Raw genomic sequence first — 16,961 nt, 5'->3', positions numbered from 1 at the left:
TAATATTGCCAGGTGCATCTATGTGAATGTATTTGTGTTCAAGATAACCAACAGTCAATAGATTATAATCTTAAATATCAGCCTTTCCTTGTGCCTTTTTAGAGTTACTGAACTCACCATATTTGATAAGAAACGAGACAAGTCTGTAGTCCCCAAACCTACATGGGAAGCTGAGGCAGGATTGTAGTAAATTTCAGACCAGGCTGGGCTATGTAGAAGTCCATCCAAAAGGAAAACAGAGAAACGGTGGGTGACTAGTGTCCTCTGCTGGTGCATTACAGCAATTACCGAAATGATGATGTCTTGCTAGAAGCAGGTTTCTTAATTCTGGACATCAGGGGTGATAATGACATTTGACAACAGCAGCCCACATTTCAAGTGGCAGTGAGCACATCTTTTATTTGGTTCAGGTCCCTCACTCTTTCACGTATCGTGGCACACAGGAGAGCTGAATGGTTTAAAACGCTCTGAAGGAGACAGATGGATAGAATAGATCACAGTTGTCCCTGATGTGAGAGCCAACTTCCAGAACAGCAGTGACCCATACTCAGGATTGGGCCATTCAAATTATGCCCATTGGCCAGCAGGGGGACAATTTCATAGCATGGTTCCGAAGCCTGCAGATGCCACTAGTACTGTGAGGAACAGCCAAAAGTAACATGTGAAGTCTCTCATCTCCCTCATATCCTCTGCCACAAACTCATTCAAAAAAAAAAAAAGATTTAACTGATACCCAAGATATTAAATGGGTTTTTTAATAGCATCACACAATTCTCTAGTTCCTTACATGAAAGTTGTGTGTTCTGAAACCAGCCATATTCTTTGGCAATTCTTCTGTCAATACAGCTTCTGTTCACACACTCATTACGATGTGAAAGTGACTAACGACCACATGTTCATTGTCACTGCTGAACTGTTTCCTGTCTAACTAACTAGCTTCATGAAGCTGTCCAAGGAGACATAGCTGCTAAGGTTGCCTTTGTCAACGCCCGTTTCTTACCTGGCACCTGAGTGCCTTCATGTGGATGCAGCAGGACAAGTACTGCCTGCCTGCAACTCACTAGTCTCTCTCCCGCTGCAGATGTACATCACAAGCACAATCAAGACCAAGAGCAGTAGGCTGGCCAAGCCAGTGCTGTGTTTGGGGACCCTCTGTACAGCCTTCCTGACAGGCCTCAACCGGGTCTCAGAGTACCGGAACCACTGTTCCGATGTGATCGCTGGCTTCATCCTGGGCACCGCAGTAGCCCTGTTCCTGGTAGGTGGGCCTTCTTCTCTCCCATTCATCCCTTTTTATATCCTCTGGGTAAAGTCACAGTGTGTTGAGTCTCCAAGATTCCAGTCTGAGTCATTGTTCTTCATGTTCCTGTCTTCTGATCTGCAACTGTCCAGAGAATATGCATGCATTTCTGCAAGAACAGAACCAAAGTACCTTCCTTTGAGAGGTCTGACTGACCATGTGTCCTGAGTCAAGGAGAATACTATCCCCAAGAAAGAGGTCTATGTTTTTCTTCAAGCTCTCAGTTTGGCCAGGAAGAGAAATCACACGGTACACGTTCAAATGAGTGTTCTAGTGTTGACAGTCAGAGTGCAGGGCTCAGGAACCACATGTTTCTAGGCAAAGGACAGAGGGTGAAGGCCACGAGTGGGTCAGGCTCTCTTCTACAGCACTGAAAAAAAGGTGGACATGGACCCAGAACTGTCTTAGTGTACATGTATCTCTTCTCACAAATATGGAAAGCCTGCAACTAATCGCTTGCCTTTTAGAGGCCTCTTGGCATTTTATTTCAGCTAAGTGGCATTTACATTTGACCTCCCTGAAGAATGTTGGCAAACATAGCTGCCTCCCTGTCTTCATAGCCTGAGGATCTTTTAGTTCTTTGAAGAGATGGACTCCTATCTATTTGCTTGTCTGGAAAATCCCTTAATCTGGCTTGGCCTGGAAAAGAAGAATTTGTGCTCATTTTTATCTTGTTTTATCCAGTTTCACTGAAGTGTGGTAGGATATGGTGGTACACACTGTCCGATTTGATGACCTTGGCATCTCTGTTGCTTTTTCTTTCCCCTTCACCTCGGGCAACTATAGAGGTTTCATTTATTTTTCTACTTTTGGATTTCACATAAAATCACATAATATGTATCTTCTGACATTTTACTTCCATGATAATTTTTTTCTGGAGAGACACATTCATGTTGTAGAATGCAACAATTCATTTCTTTCTATGGCCCTGAAATATTATATTTCCAGGACATACCAGAAGGGTGCAGTTTTGTTCTTGTGTTGGTTGTTTTTAACAACAGGTCACCAGGCAGATAAACTCACATACTCTACATAAAATAAAACCACTGTCAATACTAAGACCCTTCCCAAAGAAGAAAGGTCACTGAAATCCCCAGGGACCTTCCACCCATCCTATTCTGCCCTTTATAGTCCAAGTCCCTTTAAGACTAGCATCACAATACACTCATTTTATACTCTTCTTTTCCTGTGACTTAACTCTTTTTTTTCCCTTTCTACTCTCACTAACAAAGCAATACACGTGTGGCTATCCCAGCCTCTGTCTCAGCTGACCAGATGTTTTTCCTGAAGATGTTCACACACTTCTTTAGAACACCATCTGTTATCACTCAGCATTCCCTCTATCAGCGCCCACCTTTTTATAATGGGAAAAGAGGAGAGGCTGGAGGGCAAATTCTCTAGGTGAAGTCACAGAGGAGGCACTGGAATGCTCCATGATGCTGGTAACTCATTAGAGAGAAGCCCTGGGAAAGATTTTGAAAGAAAGCAGGAATTACATGTAACCTCAAGAGAACAGCGTGTTTCCCAAGGGAGCTCACTGGCACATAAACAAAGGCAGGCTCGGAAGAAGAGTCGAACAGTCTTGGCATCCAGCATCACTGGAGCACACTATCCCCAGCCGAGAAGAAATGGCCATGTAGACTGCCCACACAGTTACATGGAGTCTTTGAGGGATGATATCCTTGAGAGCCTGTGGGCTGCTGGGTGCCATGTGCAGATTCTGCCTTAAGATTAGACTTGCTTTTTCTTAGTGGTTTGCAGTTTTCCCCTACCTGTCAGTAATTGTTTAGTCTGGTTTTGCTTCCAGTGGTTTGACAACTGTTGTCAGTTTTGCATCCATCTGATGGTTTTTACTTAAAAATCCAGATCTGCTTCTGAATTGCTGCCTGCTCGCTTGCATGCACATATCTACGCACACCTCAGAGACACATCAAGCTGGGAACAGGAAGGAGAGTGGAGTCAGAGGGAGAGTGGAAGTAACCAGAACAGATATCTGGGGAGGAGACAAAGAGAAGCAAAAACCGAGGATGTCAGCATAATCTTTGTTCACCTTCCATACTGATGTCAGTATCTGTTTCCCATGAAGAATAACACAGGGAAAGAGGAAGGAAAATGTTAGCTGAGCAATTACTGCATGCCGTATACTACAAATACCCCAAATTGAGAGTTCCTAGGGCACCCAGAAATATGTTATCTTCCTTTCATTGTTCAGGAAATTGAGCCTCAAAATATATAAGACTCAGACACCTTCACCTTCTACCACTTCCTAAGAGGCCAAAGTTTTAAGCATAGTGTAGTGTGAGGTGGAGGCGAGGCAGGTAAAAATGTTGGTGTAAATGTTCTGTATGGTTTGAAAAATTACAGGAAAGATTTAACATGATACATATAAACAAAGGTGCAGAATAACAAGTGAAATTATAAAAAGATGAAGATTAATTCAACACAGGCAGAGAAGATAGTAAAAAAAATTTATAACTCAGGTAGGAAGTAAGAAAAGTAGACAGTCTTTCACAGGAAAGTTTCTAATGGAGAGATGGATAGATTGATAGATAGATAGATAGATAGATAGATAGATAGATAGATAGATAGATAGATAGATAGATGATAGATAGATGGTAGATAGATAGATGATAGATAGATAGATAGATAGATAGATAGATAGATAGATAGATAGATAGACAGACAGACAGACAGACAGATAGGTGATAGATAGATAGATAGATAGATGATAGATAGATAGATAGATAGATAGATAGATAGATAGATGATAGATAGATAGATGATAGATAGATAGATAGATAGATAGATAGATAGATAGATAGATAGATGGTAGATAGATAGATGATAGATAGATAGATAGATAGATAGATAGATAGATAGATAGACAGACAGACAGACAGATAGATAGATAGATAGGTGATAGATAGATAGATAGATAGATGATAGATAGATAGATAGATAGATGATAGATAGATGATAGATAGATAGATAGATAGATAGATAGATAGATAGATAGATAGATAGATAGATAGATATTGCCTGTGAGCTGTTTAAGCCAAATAAATAATAATGACATAATTTGACTATGATCATTTTAGGCCGAAGTTAAACATCAGCCACTATGGGCTCAGTGTTTGCTGTGTTTGCTACTCAAGAAGCAAAATTGTCTAAGTGATGGGATTTTGAGGGATTTAAACTCTGCCTGTCCAAGCTGGAATGACTAGTAGCAACTCACTTCTTATTGTTGGAAATGGTTGACTGGATAAACAAAAGTTAGACACAACCCCCAGGACACTGCCAGACACACAGAAACCCTTATCCTATGTTTGCTATGATTATGAAGTGCCTTACATTTCCCACACTGTCACAAATCTGTATGGTTAAAGCTCCCAGTCCCAATTAGCTGAAGGGATGAGTTCTGTGGAGTGGGCTGGCCACCCGACGAATTCACCTCACCAGGACATGCAATGTGCTCAGCACACATCTCAAACTTCCCTTACTCTTGGTCTCCCATAATTCCAAGGGAATACGCCACCTTCATGATGATATCAAGGACAGTGGCCTGCCACACTCAGAGATGACAAGACACTGCTTGCTGGAGTCTGACCCTAATCTCTGCTCCGCCCCCTCGTCCTGCAGGTAAAGTGGTTCACAACGTCCCATTGGAGTGTGACTCCAATTTCTCTTCTTCCCCATCCTACAGGGAATGTGTGTGGTTCATAACTTTAAAGGAACGCAAGGCTCACCTTCCAAACCCAAGCCTGAGGATCCCCATGGCGTGCCCTTGATGGCTTTCCCAAGGATAGAGAGCCCTCTGGAAACCCTAAGTGCACAGGTATAGTAAAGTGACTTGAGCGAGCAAACCCATGACCTTGGCAGGTTGTCTGTTTAATCCTGAGGATGTGCTTAGTGTTGTTTCTTGTGCAGTTCCATTCCGCTTTGTGACGGAGTAGAGGGGTCGAAGTTTTGGGGGAATACAGAAGTTCAAGGTTCACAAATTCCCCTTGTAGCATGACATAATGTTTGCATGGCGCTTGCACGGGTTTCATGTGTGCATTTATCTCACTTCACTTGCAATGCCTATGGCAATGCAAACACTAAGTCCTGTCAAGCAGGACTGTTGAGGGAATGCCGACACAGAAGCAGTGCTGTACACATTTGGTTTCCCAGATACTTCCATCTGTGACTGCACAGAAACATGGCTGCAGGACCCATGGATAGATTGAAGGGCAGCTGTGTTTGTAAGGACAAAGATTGTGTTCCATCCAGTGACTAGTGACTCAAGCTAGAGGTATAGAAGCTGTCCTGACAGCAATCACAAAGTCAACACAATAGCACTTTTTGGTTAGGTGTTCTCCAGCAAGCCCTTCATCCATGCATGAAGTCTAAGCAGTCATTAGACACGTGGCCTTAGCTCTCCAGAACTGTGATGACTGGGAAAATTGGAATAAAGCTGTCATGGCGTGCTGTTCTGAATGAGGTACACCATGGGAAAACATGTTACGATAAATGCCTACTCTGAGAAGACAAGGAAATCCGTGGAAAGGGCCATTAAAGAGGCCTAGACAGACAGCATTCAGGGCCTTTGCCAAGGCAGTCCCAGGAACATCAAAAGATATTCTTATGTTAACAACAGCATATAGAACAGGCATTAACCAGTGCCCGTGTCCTTGATAAGAACTAAAATACTGGAGTCAGCACTGTTAAACTACTTACCCCATGCTACCCAGCTGGGGTGTGTGTGTGTGTGTGTGTGTGTGTGTGTGTGTGTGTGTGTGTGGCAATGAATAAATATTCTTAAGTGAACAAGAGAACAGCATCTTTTAAAAAGTCTTTCTAAAACGTTTCATTCGAACACCCTTCTTTTCAGGCATCTGGAATTCTACTAAACAAAATGTTTTCTGTAATATTCTGCTCATCTTGAAATATAAGGGGGTAACACTGTACTTCCTGTTGGAATTATCAGCTATTTCTCACTAGTTAGATATTGATTATCACAAGCTCTTCTCTGTCTTTTAAGCTTTAATAAAGTCTAATTTCATTAGTGAACTGGGGGGGGGGACACAATAAAACTCTTTCTCGTTTTGAGAAACTATGTATTTTACTATTAAAGCCAGCACCAAGCATATTTGCCTTTTATTTCCTTATCTCCCATTTTAATAGTCTAATTAGAAATTAACATATGGGGAAAATATCTGAAGCTCTCTTCAGACCTCTGCAGGTAATTTGTGCACATACAAACATGCAGACAAACATTCATGCACATAAAAAATTACACTTAAAGAGAAATATTTGCCTGGTTACACAGACGTCTCCACCTGAGTGTGCCTAGTATCTCCTGAATATTCTGGTCTAAGAACATTGTTCTTAGATCTGGCCCATACCAGTCAGGTTTTAGCTTCTGTCTGGGGCTTTTCTCTTTTCCTTCACGACTATTTGTAGTTGACTAGAACAACAAATTCCTAGGACATATTAAGGTTTCACACTGAAAAGTGAAGTACCGGACCCTTTCAGATATGATTCTTCTCTATATAAATAAAAGATACTTTAGTATCTACAACAAGAATAGCAGTAAGATTATAAATAAATTCATTGTGGCCTGCAGGTTGGAAAAGAACTTCCCCTAAGCCTGCCTCTATGTGTCTATATATGTGCCTCCTTGTCTAGACAGCATCTGAGGGCTCATGAATAACAAGCTTGGGGAGAAGGTCTTTCTTGATCCATTACATGATGGCCCCTTACAGTCAGACAGTGCTCCCTCGTGTGTGTATGCCTCGTGGAATTGGGAACCTCTAAGGATCTGGATTCTTTGGCCCATGTCTTATGTGCCCTGTTTCCTGACATTTACTAAATGTAATACAAATGCTGGCTGGATGGAAGCAAACCAGAACCAAAACTTCAACTAAATCCCTCAGTCAAACAACCAAGAGCCTCAAGTCAGACCAGAGTCACTAGCTCTGCGATTGTTATTTCCACAACAAATACAGATGTGAGCGAAGCAATGAGCAGAACTTCGGCAGGTGAATCACAATTAGGCTAGAGGAAACTGTGGGAAATACTGGACGTGCGGCATAGTCCATGCCAAGGCTGGGAAATTGGAGAAGGCAAGCATTGCTTTTACTAGAAAATATTTTCACAGAGACGGGGAGATAATACCCTTTCGTTGTTGTTCAAGAAAGAGAAGTAGCTGACAGAGTCCTTTTCTCTTGTTCTCACAGTACCCTACAAAGCAGCAGCTTTTATTGTAAACTCTGGCCTCCGGTGTTGTACAGGAGTCTCTTACCTGGATAGAACTCTGAAGACACTCATTTTGGAAGACTAGTTCAGGTTGAGAGCCCAACTCCTACAGCACATTTTCCTCCCCAAGCCTGAGAGAGGTAGATTTTGAAAGGGAAGTTTGCTTGAATGAAATATGAGGCTGTGTGTATGACTGATCTCCCAAGACTATGTCTCCACTGTCCTAAAACAAAGATCCAAAATTCCTCTAATAATGAAGTGAAAACCACAATTTCCTTAAGTATTTACCAACTCCATGGGACCATAGCTTAAGTGTTCGAGTCTAAGCAAATGACAAGACTTTGAAAGCCACATAAGCAAGTTTTGTGAACAAGATGTGACAGAATTGCAAGGAAAAATACACACATCTGGAGTAGTATATTCCAGATGCTCCAGTTTCAGGAATAAAGCAAGCAACAGAATGCAATAAGGATATAGATGTTTGATAATATTCATTTCATCATACATAAAATTTTCTCGAAAACACTTAAAATGTTTTCATATAAATACATAAAATAATCATGTATAAGATCAGGAAGCAAGTCTTAAGAAATTTGAAGGTCAGTGAGATGACTTAGGAGGTAAAGGTACTTGTCACCAAACCTGGTAAACTGAGTTCCATGGACTCACATGGTGGAAGAAGAGAGCTGTCTCCTAAAAGCTGTCCTCTGACTTGCACATGTGTGTGCTCACACATGTGTATACATGGGGGGACACACACACACATACACACACATATACACATAAATCAAATTCAATTTAAAAATATGGAAAAAGGCATTTTAATGGTTCTTCATCATGTAGATCACATTCTCCATAAGTTAACTGAAGTTAACCCCTGTATCTACTGGAAAATATTATTTTTTCCCACAGAACTCATAACTCAAAGAATAGGTCATGAGGGAAAGTTTAGTTGGTATTCGGTATTTAAAATATTTCAAAGGTACGGAATATAGCTGTCACTTTGAAATCTTGAAATACTTATGTTAAAACAGTAGAAGTGTTTACATGAAGAAATGATACTATTTTGGTTGGAAATGCTGAGGGAAGAGGTAATGGAGTTGAGGGGTCTTAGAAGAATATATGAAGGAGAAATAATACTTTGGTGTTTTATTGTTTAGGTGGGTGTCATTATTTGTCTGACAGGCAACCTGAAGTCGGTGGGTAGAGAGGGAAAGGATCTGGGAAGAACTGGGGGAAGGGGAAAATATGGCCTAAATACATTATAAGGAAAGTTTAAAATATTATAAATTTAAAAAAAAAAATCAAGAGATCGACAAGCTTGTCTGAAAGACATATGTGGAAGACAAGTCAGCTCAGCTCTGACATTCTACCTGTTGCTTGCTCTACAGAATCACTCGGCCTCCATGACCGAAGTAACCTGAGATGAATGAAGAGAAACGGCTGTATTTGGTTTCTTTCTTTTTTTTTTCAACGACCCTCCAGTTCAATACTTCAGAACCACAGAGTGACTCAGTCAAACTGTGAAAACAAGTATTATGTTTATCTAGTTAGAGGCTAATGTTTTGTACATTTTTTGTATTAAAAAGTGATGTAGCTTGCCCTGATCTTTTTTTGTCAGCTTTAATATATTTATGCCAGAAATTTAAAACCAACAAAGTTTTTCTCTCGTTCAAGTGTGCATTGAAGAATCACATATATTCAATGGTTGATGTTGTTTTGTGATATTTGTACACAAATCTTTTCTCAATTTTATAGACAAATAAAATGAGCGACCCAATTTTAACTTTATTACCACAGTTGCTGCCTCCTCCAGAACCTCTGAATTTTAATGAGAGTTAAACTTTTGAGTGACAGGAAGGACCATGGTGGTTAATTATAAATTTCAAAATCAATCATGGGGGGAAAATTTGGAGAGAACAGCATGTTCTGTTCTCTTAATAGTTATTTGTGTTTCATGTTAAAGTGACAATGATAGACTAGTGAAGATTCCTAGTTTACTAACTAATGACACAGATGCCAATATTGCCAGGGGTTGTTTTGGTTATATGACTCTTTCTTAGTTAATGCCCTTGTCCACCGAAGGAACTCAAGGTCGGTCTGGAGTTCTGTCCTTGGGCCGGCAGGTGATCCTGTAGCCTTTGATCCAAAAGAGCAGCTAGCACCAGCCTTCCCTGCCAACTCAACAGTTTTGTATTCATACTGTATGGACTTTTTATAAAAAGAATATTTTACAGTTTGCACAGTATTATTTTACAGAAAGGATATCAGAACATCCACAGTGTAGCGCCCAGATCAACATCTTTACTTGGGAGCTTCTAACTGTTCCTGGGCTTTAACTGCATCCCGTTTTCTAGCATGGTGATAATGTGTCCCTCCTTTGAGAAGGAGTTCCCTATCTGTATCTATCAAAATGTTTTCTTGAGACATCCATGTCAGCTCTTCTTAGCTTTTTTTTTGTACATATTTTTTTTCTAAATAGAAGAAAAAAGTTATCATAAAATATGTTCTGACTCATGTCCTTTGTGTGACCTTTCACTGGGTGGTGTTTGAGGAACCGTGGAGTGACCTGCAAGGGTTTGCTTTTCATTTCATCGGCTGAGATTAAATGAACCCTAATAGGAGCGTGACTGAATGGTCATTCGGAGAGAGAAGAGAAGGAAGTAGGGAGAGTGAATGGGGATGGGTATGCAGTGCGTGCGTGCATATGTGTTTAGATAAAATGAAAGAAGTCTTTAATTTATTAATATATTCAAATGTACTTCCTGGATTTCTAGTGTGATACCTTAGTCTTCAGGCATGCCCTGGAACTTCTGAGTTTTCAATAAACACTTACTCTTCTTTTAGAAACGGAAGTTACCTCTGCTAAAACTTTCCTTGGTTCCATTTCCTCAACAGTTTCCCCAAACTCTTTTAGATACATTCATGTATATCTTCTAAGAAATGCTAAACTACCTGCCCCACATATATAGTGCAATCTGTTGTTTTCAGTGCAACACACCCAGGGACGATACACAAAGCTAGAACACTGTGATATACATCAGTCCCAGCACTATAGTCCAGTCTGCCTAGTTCTTATTGCTATTCTTTCTGTTATATGAAGATGCCTTTGAACCAAGTTAAGTTCTTTTTGGTGTGATATGTCCACTTAGATGACTCATGAATATTATAGAGGAATGGAAATCCTGAGAGAGAATTATTTGCAAGCTCTGACTTCTCTCTGGTATGGGAAGTCCTTCTGTCTATGTGTTGCTCTTATTGGTATTGAATAAAGAAAGTGCTTTGGCCTGTGATAGGGCAGAGTAGAGGTAGGCAGGAAAATTAAACTGAATGCTGGGAGAAAGAAGGTTGAGTCACAAGATGCCATGGAGCCACCAGAGGAGAAAGACGCGAGCTGCTAGCCAGAACCTTGCCAGTAGGCCACGAGCCTTGTGGTAAAATATAAAATAATAGAATTGGGTTAATTTAAGATATTCGAGTGAGCTAGAAATATGCATAAGCTAATAGGCTAAACAGTATTGCAAATAATATAGTTCCTGTGTGTTTATTACAGGATCAGGCATCACGGAAACCTCCGCCAACATCTCTCCTCTTTTATGAGCTAAATGTAGTGCTACCCAGTGTCAGGATGACTCATTCTATTATGGTAGCAGTGCCTCTGCTTACACTTACGCTGCTTCAGTGGCCTCACATTGATCATTATTCTCCATCTAGCTTGTGAGATTCAGTGGTCAGGTTTGAACTTCTCTGCTTGCATTTGCTGCCAAGGACAAAGCTCTCTGTCCAAATACAACAAGCAGTGATTATAGGCTAAGAGAAACACAAATTCTCTAGTGAATTTTTCTTCCTCTTTTTATGATGTAAAAATGGTGGAGGAGGATTGAAAAGATACAAGACTAATAAAGCATTTGATGTTGTACAACAATGAAACTATTAACCATAATGATATTTTATTTGTATTTTAACAAATAAGGTTTGCCTGTAGATCAGAGTGCAAAAGTAAGCCACTAGAGGTCAGGCAGTGGTGGCACACACCTTTAATCCCAGTATTTGGTAGTCACATGCCTTTAATCTCAGCATGAGAGAGGTGAAGACAGGAGTGATATGGCTGGGTGCAGAGAGGAACATAAGGCAGAAGAGATAGAAGATCATTGCAGTCTGAGGTTTGGTGGAGATAGATGCAGTCTGAAGCAGTCTGAGGACAAGGTAGAGTAAAAGAACTCTCTAGTGGCTGGCTGCCCTGCATTCTCATCTTCAGGCAAACTTTATTTGTTAAAATATAAATAAAGTATCCCTGCATTTAACCTCATGAACATTCATGCTTTGATGACATGCCCATTACAGTAATTGACACAGAAAACATTTTGTTAAAGTTTACCCAACAAAGAGATGCCAGATTTCTCCCTGACTTGGCTGAAGAGAGACTGCGGTTTATTTGGAAATAAGGGGACTTTTAATGGGGCCAAAAATAGCTTTAAAAAACTGACATGCTTAGATACAGAGGTAATAATGGCTTGTGAGTGTCCCCTTGGTGAGCTCTGAAGATCCTTTCACTGGGCTATGATGGGCAGGAAGGCTTGGCAGCTCCAGCATTTGGAGAAAACAGATATCTTTAATCTGCCCTTGAAAGATGGGGTAGGTGTCATTGGAATGAATTAGTAAGTATTTATGTTTTGAAAAATTGACTTTATTCCCTATAACCACCTGCAACAAATACTATCTTAAAGGCAGACACATCAAATACCAAGTTTTCCAAATTTATTTCAAGGACTGGGTCCCACTAATGCTGTAATATTGAGGAAGTACAGAAAGACAAAAAAAAAAATGAAGTTCTATGGCCAAATTTGGCCTGACTCCTTTTTCAGATGCTTTTTGAGAATCTAGAATAGAATTAAACCTTTGTTTACAGTAAGTACATCTTAACTTTCCCTGCAGCCCTAGAGGCCTTGGGCTTTCCCTCCTCATCTGCAATCCCATCAAACACATATGGAGAACCACCCTATGAGCTCATTCATGGAAAAAGATTTTTTAGTAGCCCCTTGAGAGATAACTTCAGAAGCCACCAATGCTAGCATATGTAGCTATTGTACAGAGACTTAATGTGACTCTCTTTGGGAAGTCCACGATCTTAAGTATGTCTTACTTTTTTCCCAAGGTACCTCTCTTTCTATGAACCTGTTCTAAAATTAATTTCATATGTCTTCTAAAAGCTGATGAAATAGAACTGTGGTCAAATGGGCTTGCTGTCAGGTCATATGATCAGAGTTCAATTCTGGGAACCACATGGTAAAAGAGAATTGATTTCCAAGGGGACACCTCCACACATCTATCTTCACTTTTAAGCACACACATAATACGTTTTTAAAAGTTTTTTTAATACCTCCTCATTTCTGCTTCATACGCCTCACCCTGAAATTCTTTTCTGTGGCAAAGCCAAGCATATGGTTTCACTTGAGTGGAGTTTCCTTTTTTTTTTTTTTTTTTTTTGGAGCCTGTCCTGGAACTAGCTCTGTAGACCAGGCTGGTCTTGAACTCACAGAGATCTGCCTGCCTCTGCCTCCCGAGTGCTGAGATTAAAGGCGTGCGCCACCATCGCCCGGCTGAGTGGAGTTTCCTAAAAGATAAAGGAAGTCCTCAGTGTACTTCCTGTGGTCACTGTCTGGATTAATGAGAGAACCGGACCATGAGAGTCAAAAAGCAAAGATTTATTCAAGGTCTCTATGGCTGCAGGTTACCAAATGCCAGGCTGTGTCCAAGAGAAAGGAAATCAGTTCTGCCAAAAGGAGTCTGGGTTTTTATAGGGTGCTTTCAGATGGGAGTGTGGTGGTAGAGAGTTAAGGAGGAAAAGGAAACTTTAACAGGCAAAAGGAATTGCAGTATGCAACATTTTATGGGTGTGGGGGGATTGCTCTTGCTGTTAAGACAGCAGGAGGCTGTGGTCAAGCTGTTCTGCTCAAACTAGAGGGCAGCAGACTTCTGAGAAGTGTAGAATGATCAGTTTCTATTTTCCTGAAGGGGCTGGGTCCCACATCTTGATGCCTTGGTGACTCCATCTTGAGCCAGCCTAACAGCCACCATGCTGACAATACTATTCTTGCCCTAGTAAATACTACGTGTGCACAAAACTATTCTGCTACTTACTGTCATTCTCTGGACTCCGTGACTATTTTGTATTGAACACCAAAACTTTTACTGACATCTTACTTCTTGATCCAGCCAGGGTCAGCTTTGAACTGTGCCTTCAGACATATTTAATGAACATCTATTATACACTCAGAATTGTGCTAATAATTAGGAATGTACAGCAAAATAAGTAGACCAGCTGCTTTTTTTCATGGGTTTGAGTCAAGGAAAGGAAAAAGAAGATACATGTAACAGGCAGGGATGCTGGGGGTCATCTAGGGCATTTCCAAGCGTGTTTCCTTGGACAAAGAACTGAACTTCAGGAAATAGAGGACCGAGCTATGTGAGAAATGCAAAAGCAACCACTTTATTCCTTCAGGATTGAAGAGACTCTACAGCTGGGAGTCTAATAAAAAAGATGCTGGCTTGAGTATTTTACAAGGCCCCAGGGTTCCCCTCTTTTCTCTGTTGGTCCTGTTTGGATACCTACCCATGAGCCTTCATGCCATGCTTTTCTTACAAGGACTTCTAGGAACAAAAAGCTGTCATCCCGGGCAGCCCAGTTACATTCCTCTTGTCTACCTGTGTCCCCTCTAGCTCTTCTTCAACACCCCAAAGCCTTTAATATAAAGTGACTTGAAGGGATATTTAAGTTGGATGGGAACACTGGGGCGTGAATGAAAAATACAAGAGGCTGCAGTGACACATATATGCAGCGCCTTAAAATAAATAAGGGACGATTAGATAGAATCGTCTATATAATGCATATATAAAAGAATATCAAGGGGTCAGAAAGATGGTTCACAACTACTTGTAGCTCTAGTTCCAGAGGGTCTGATGCCTCCTTCCTCGACGAAGACGGGCACTCATGTGACTATACCCACAGACACACAGAGAAACACATAAGTTAAAAAGTGCATAAGTGAATCCGCAAAAGAACATGAAACCAAGAGAAAACATATATAGGGGGTCTGAGGCATGAAGCAGCTTTATACACATGAAGACTTAAAGGAAGGTTAATGGGTATGGAATTTGTTAACTGGGCGTAAGAGACATTTGTTATGCCAGAGAGCATGGAGGTCTTCTTATAAGCAAGCGAATACCACCAACAGACTTGTGTTTTTTAAACTTTTTTCAGGCTTGTGTTTTTAAAGGGTCCTTTTGCATTGGTATATAGAATGACCAAAAGGAGTCAGAAAATAGAGGTGTAATGGCCAAGTAAGATACTGCTTTCTTTCTGAGGTTCATTTGTGAATTATGTGTATGTGTGTATGTACAGGGTGGGCATGTGTGCAGGTGATTGCAGGTGCCTGTGGTTTTGATATACCTGGCATGTGTGCTAGGAATCCAAACTTGACCCTCTGTAAGAGCGGTGCCTGCTCTTCACTGCCGAGCCATCTCTCCAGTCACAGGATGCTACCTTCTTGAGCAACGTGCATGCCGTGACTTGAAGTAGGGTGGCAATAACCATAAAAATAAGACAGCTCAGAAGAGTATGAAAAATTGCTGAGGAGGCCATTGAATATAGACTCAATAGAGCCTGAAGCCCAGTAGATATGGACTCAATAAAGCCTGAGGCCATTGAATAAGAACTCAAGAGAGCCTGAGGCCTATTGAATATAGACTCAATAGAAAGCAGGAAGCCCAGTAGATATGGACTCAATAAAGCCTGAGGCCCATTGGATATGGACTCAATAGAACCTAAGGCCTATTGGATATAGACTCAGAGCCTGAGGCCCATTGGATATGGACTGAGTAGCACCACTGGAGATGGACTCAATAGAGCCCAAGGCCATTGGGTATTGCAGATGGCAGTTGTCAATAAACTTTTCTCCCTGGAGAGCACTTCCAAATCTAACTTCCCTGGCTCACAGAAGCCTGGTGATGAGTGAAAAGCTGCAAAGAAAAGCAAGTCAGATTTGGATATACTGACAGGACATTAGCCCCAAACAGTTCTGCTTCCCCTGGAAGCTGAGAAACGCCACATCTGCTCCTCACTGTGGAGAAACACCGAGAGAATAAGCATTATCTTCACAAGATGGCTCCTCAGTGTTCAACATGGCTTCCTCACTCCAATGTTTTATATGTTGACATCAATAGCACACTACAGGAAGCTGACTAAAACCATGGCACAAAGATGAGGGGGGAGCACATTTCCTCCAGAGTGCCCCATGTTAAACGAAGTGCTAAAACAGACTAATTCACTGGGGGGAAATAGTTGCTAGCATCAAATTCTAAACCTATAAAAGCTGCTATTAAAGAGATCAAAATATAAGCATTTTAAGATGTGCAACGGTCCAGATTTTTTTTAAAAGGCTGTAGCAGTGAATAGGTGTCACAGCTATGGTTAAATATCATTTACTCTTAAAGTGCAGTAATAATCTGTAAATGAAGGAGTGTCGTGGAGAAGATAACTTTGCTTTGGAGGCAGAAAAACAAATGCAAAGATACAATTTTCAGCTCTTTATTATGAAAAATGTGCAGGCATACATAAAGGCAAATAGAATATTCTAACAGAGCTTATTCAAGACACCATCCAAAGTCCTTTGCAGTAATTTTGATTTTTGCAATATTTCTGACTCATATAATAATACCCACATATCAAAACTGGCCACTGCTGATTACTTCAATGTAAGTCTCTAAACTTTTATGTAACCATAATAACCATCATCACGTAAAACAATGTCATAACAATTTCTTAGTGTCATTTCTTGATACTATTTAATATTAATTTATATTCAAATTACTCTAGGAAGACATGGGTCATATTCAAGTTATTCTATGAAGTAATAAAAATAATGACTTAAATATATGAATTAGACAAAAAAGTAATCATGAGATATTTTCAACAACATAATGACCATAGTTAATAATAACATTCTTGTATATCAAAATCACAAAGAGAACAGATTCAGTACAAAAGCGTCATCAGTATGTGAGGTGATATTTAAATTAGCCTGGTGTGATAATTCCTGAATAAATACATATTATTGGGACTCAAGGAGTAGCAGGTTTACAAAAAGAGCAGAAATAAAATTACCCTTCAGAAATGAACTGCATTAGCAGAGAGGACAAGGGAGGCTTGCTTTCAGTTAAAACCTGAAGAAGTTCTTTATTAAAGAGGGCCAGCTTACGCTAACAGAGTGATGCCCTGTTATCAATGGGCAAGGTTCCATATAAATCCCCCAAACAAAGAGCTACCTTGGTTTTCCTAAGTTGTGGAGGACAGGTGGGAACTTTAATTTCATGTGATTTAATTCATGTAACATTTCACCATAGCTTATATGCTTAGTACCCAGTA

General features: G+C 40.5%; 1 protein-coding gene across 1 annotated transcript in view; it reads left to right on the top strand.

Annotated features, from left to right (window-relative positions):
* Positions 1-10,094, top strand: part of Plppr1 (phospholipid phosphatase related 1) — a 204,366-nt gene extending 194,272 nt beyond the window's left edge. The window contains exons 6-8 of the mRNA XM_057790712.1: positions 1,082-1,258; positions 5,004-5,135; positions 8,929-10,094. Coding sequence (XP_057646695.1) covers positions 1,082-1,258; positions 5,004-5,135; positions 8,929-8,961 — 342 coding nt within the window. The 3' untranslated portion in view covers positions 8,962-10,094. The remainder of the gene's footprint in view (positions 1-1,081; positions 1,259-5,003; positions 5,136-8,928) is intronic.
* Positions 10,095-16,961: the final 6,867 nt, after the last annotated feature.

Source organism: Chionomys nivalis, chromosome 16 (assembly GCF_950005125.1).
Source record: "Chionomys nivalis chromosome 16, mChiNiv1.1, whole genome shotgun sequence".
NCBI lineage: Eukaryota > Metazoa > Chordata > Mammalia > Rodentia > Cricetidae > Chionomys > Chionomys nivalis.
Note: the sequence above shows the minus strand (reverse complement) of the source record. Positions and strands in the feature narration are given on the sequence as shown.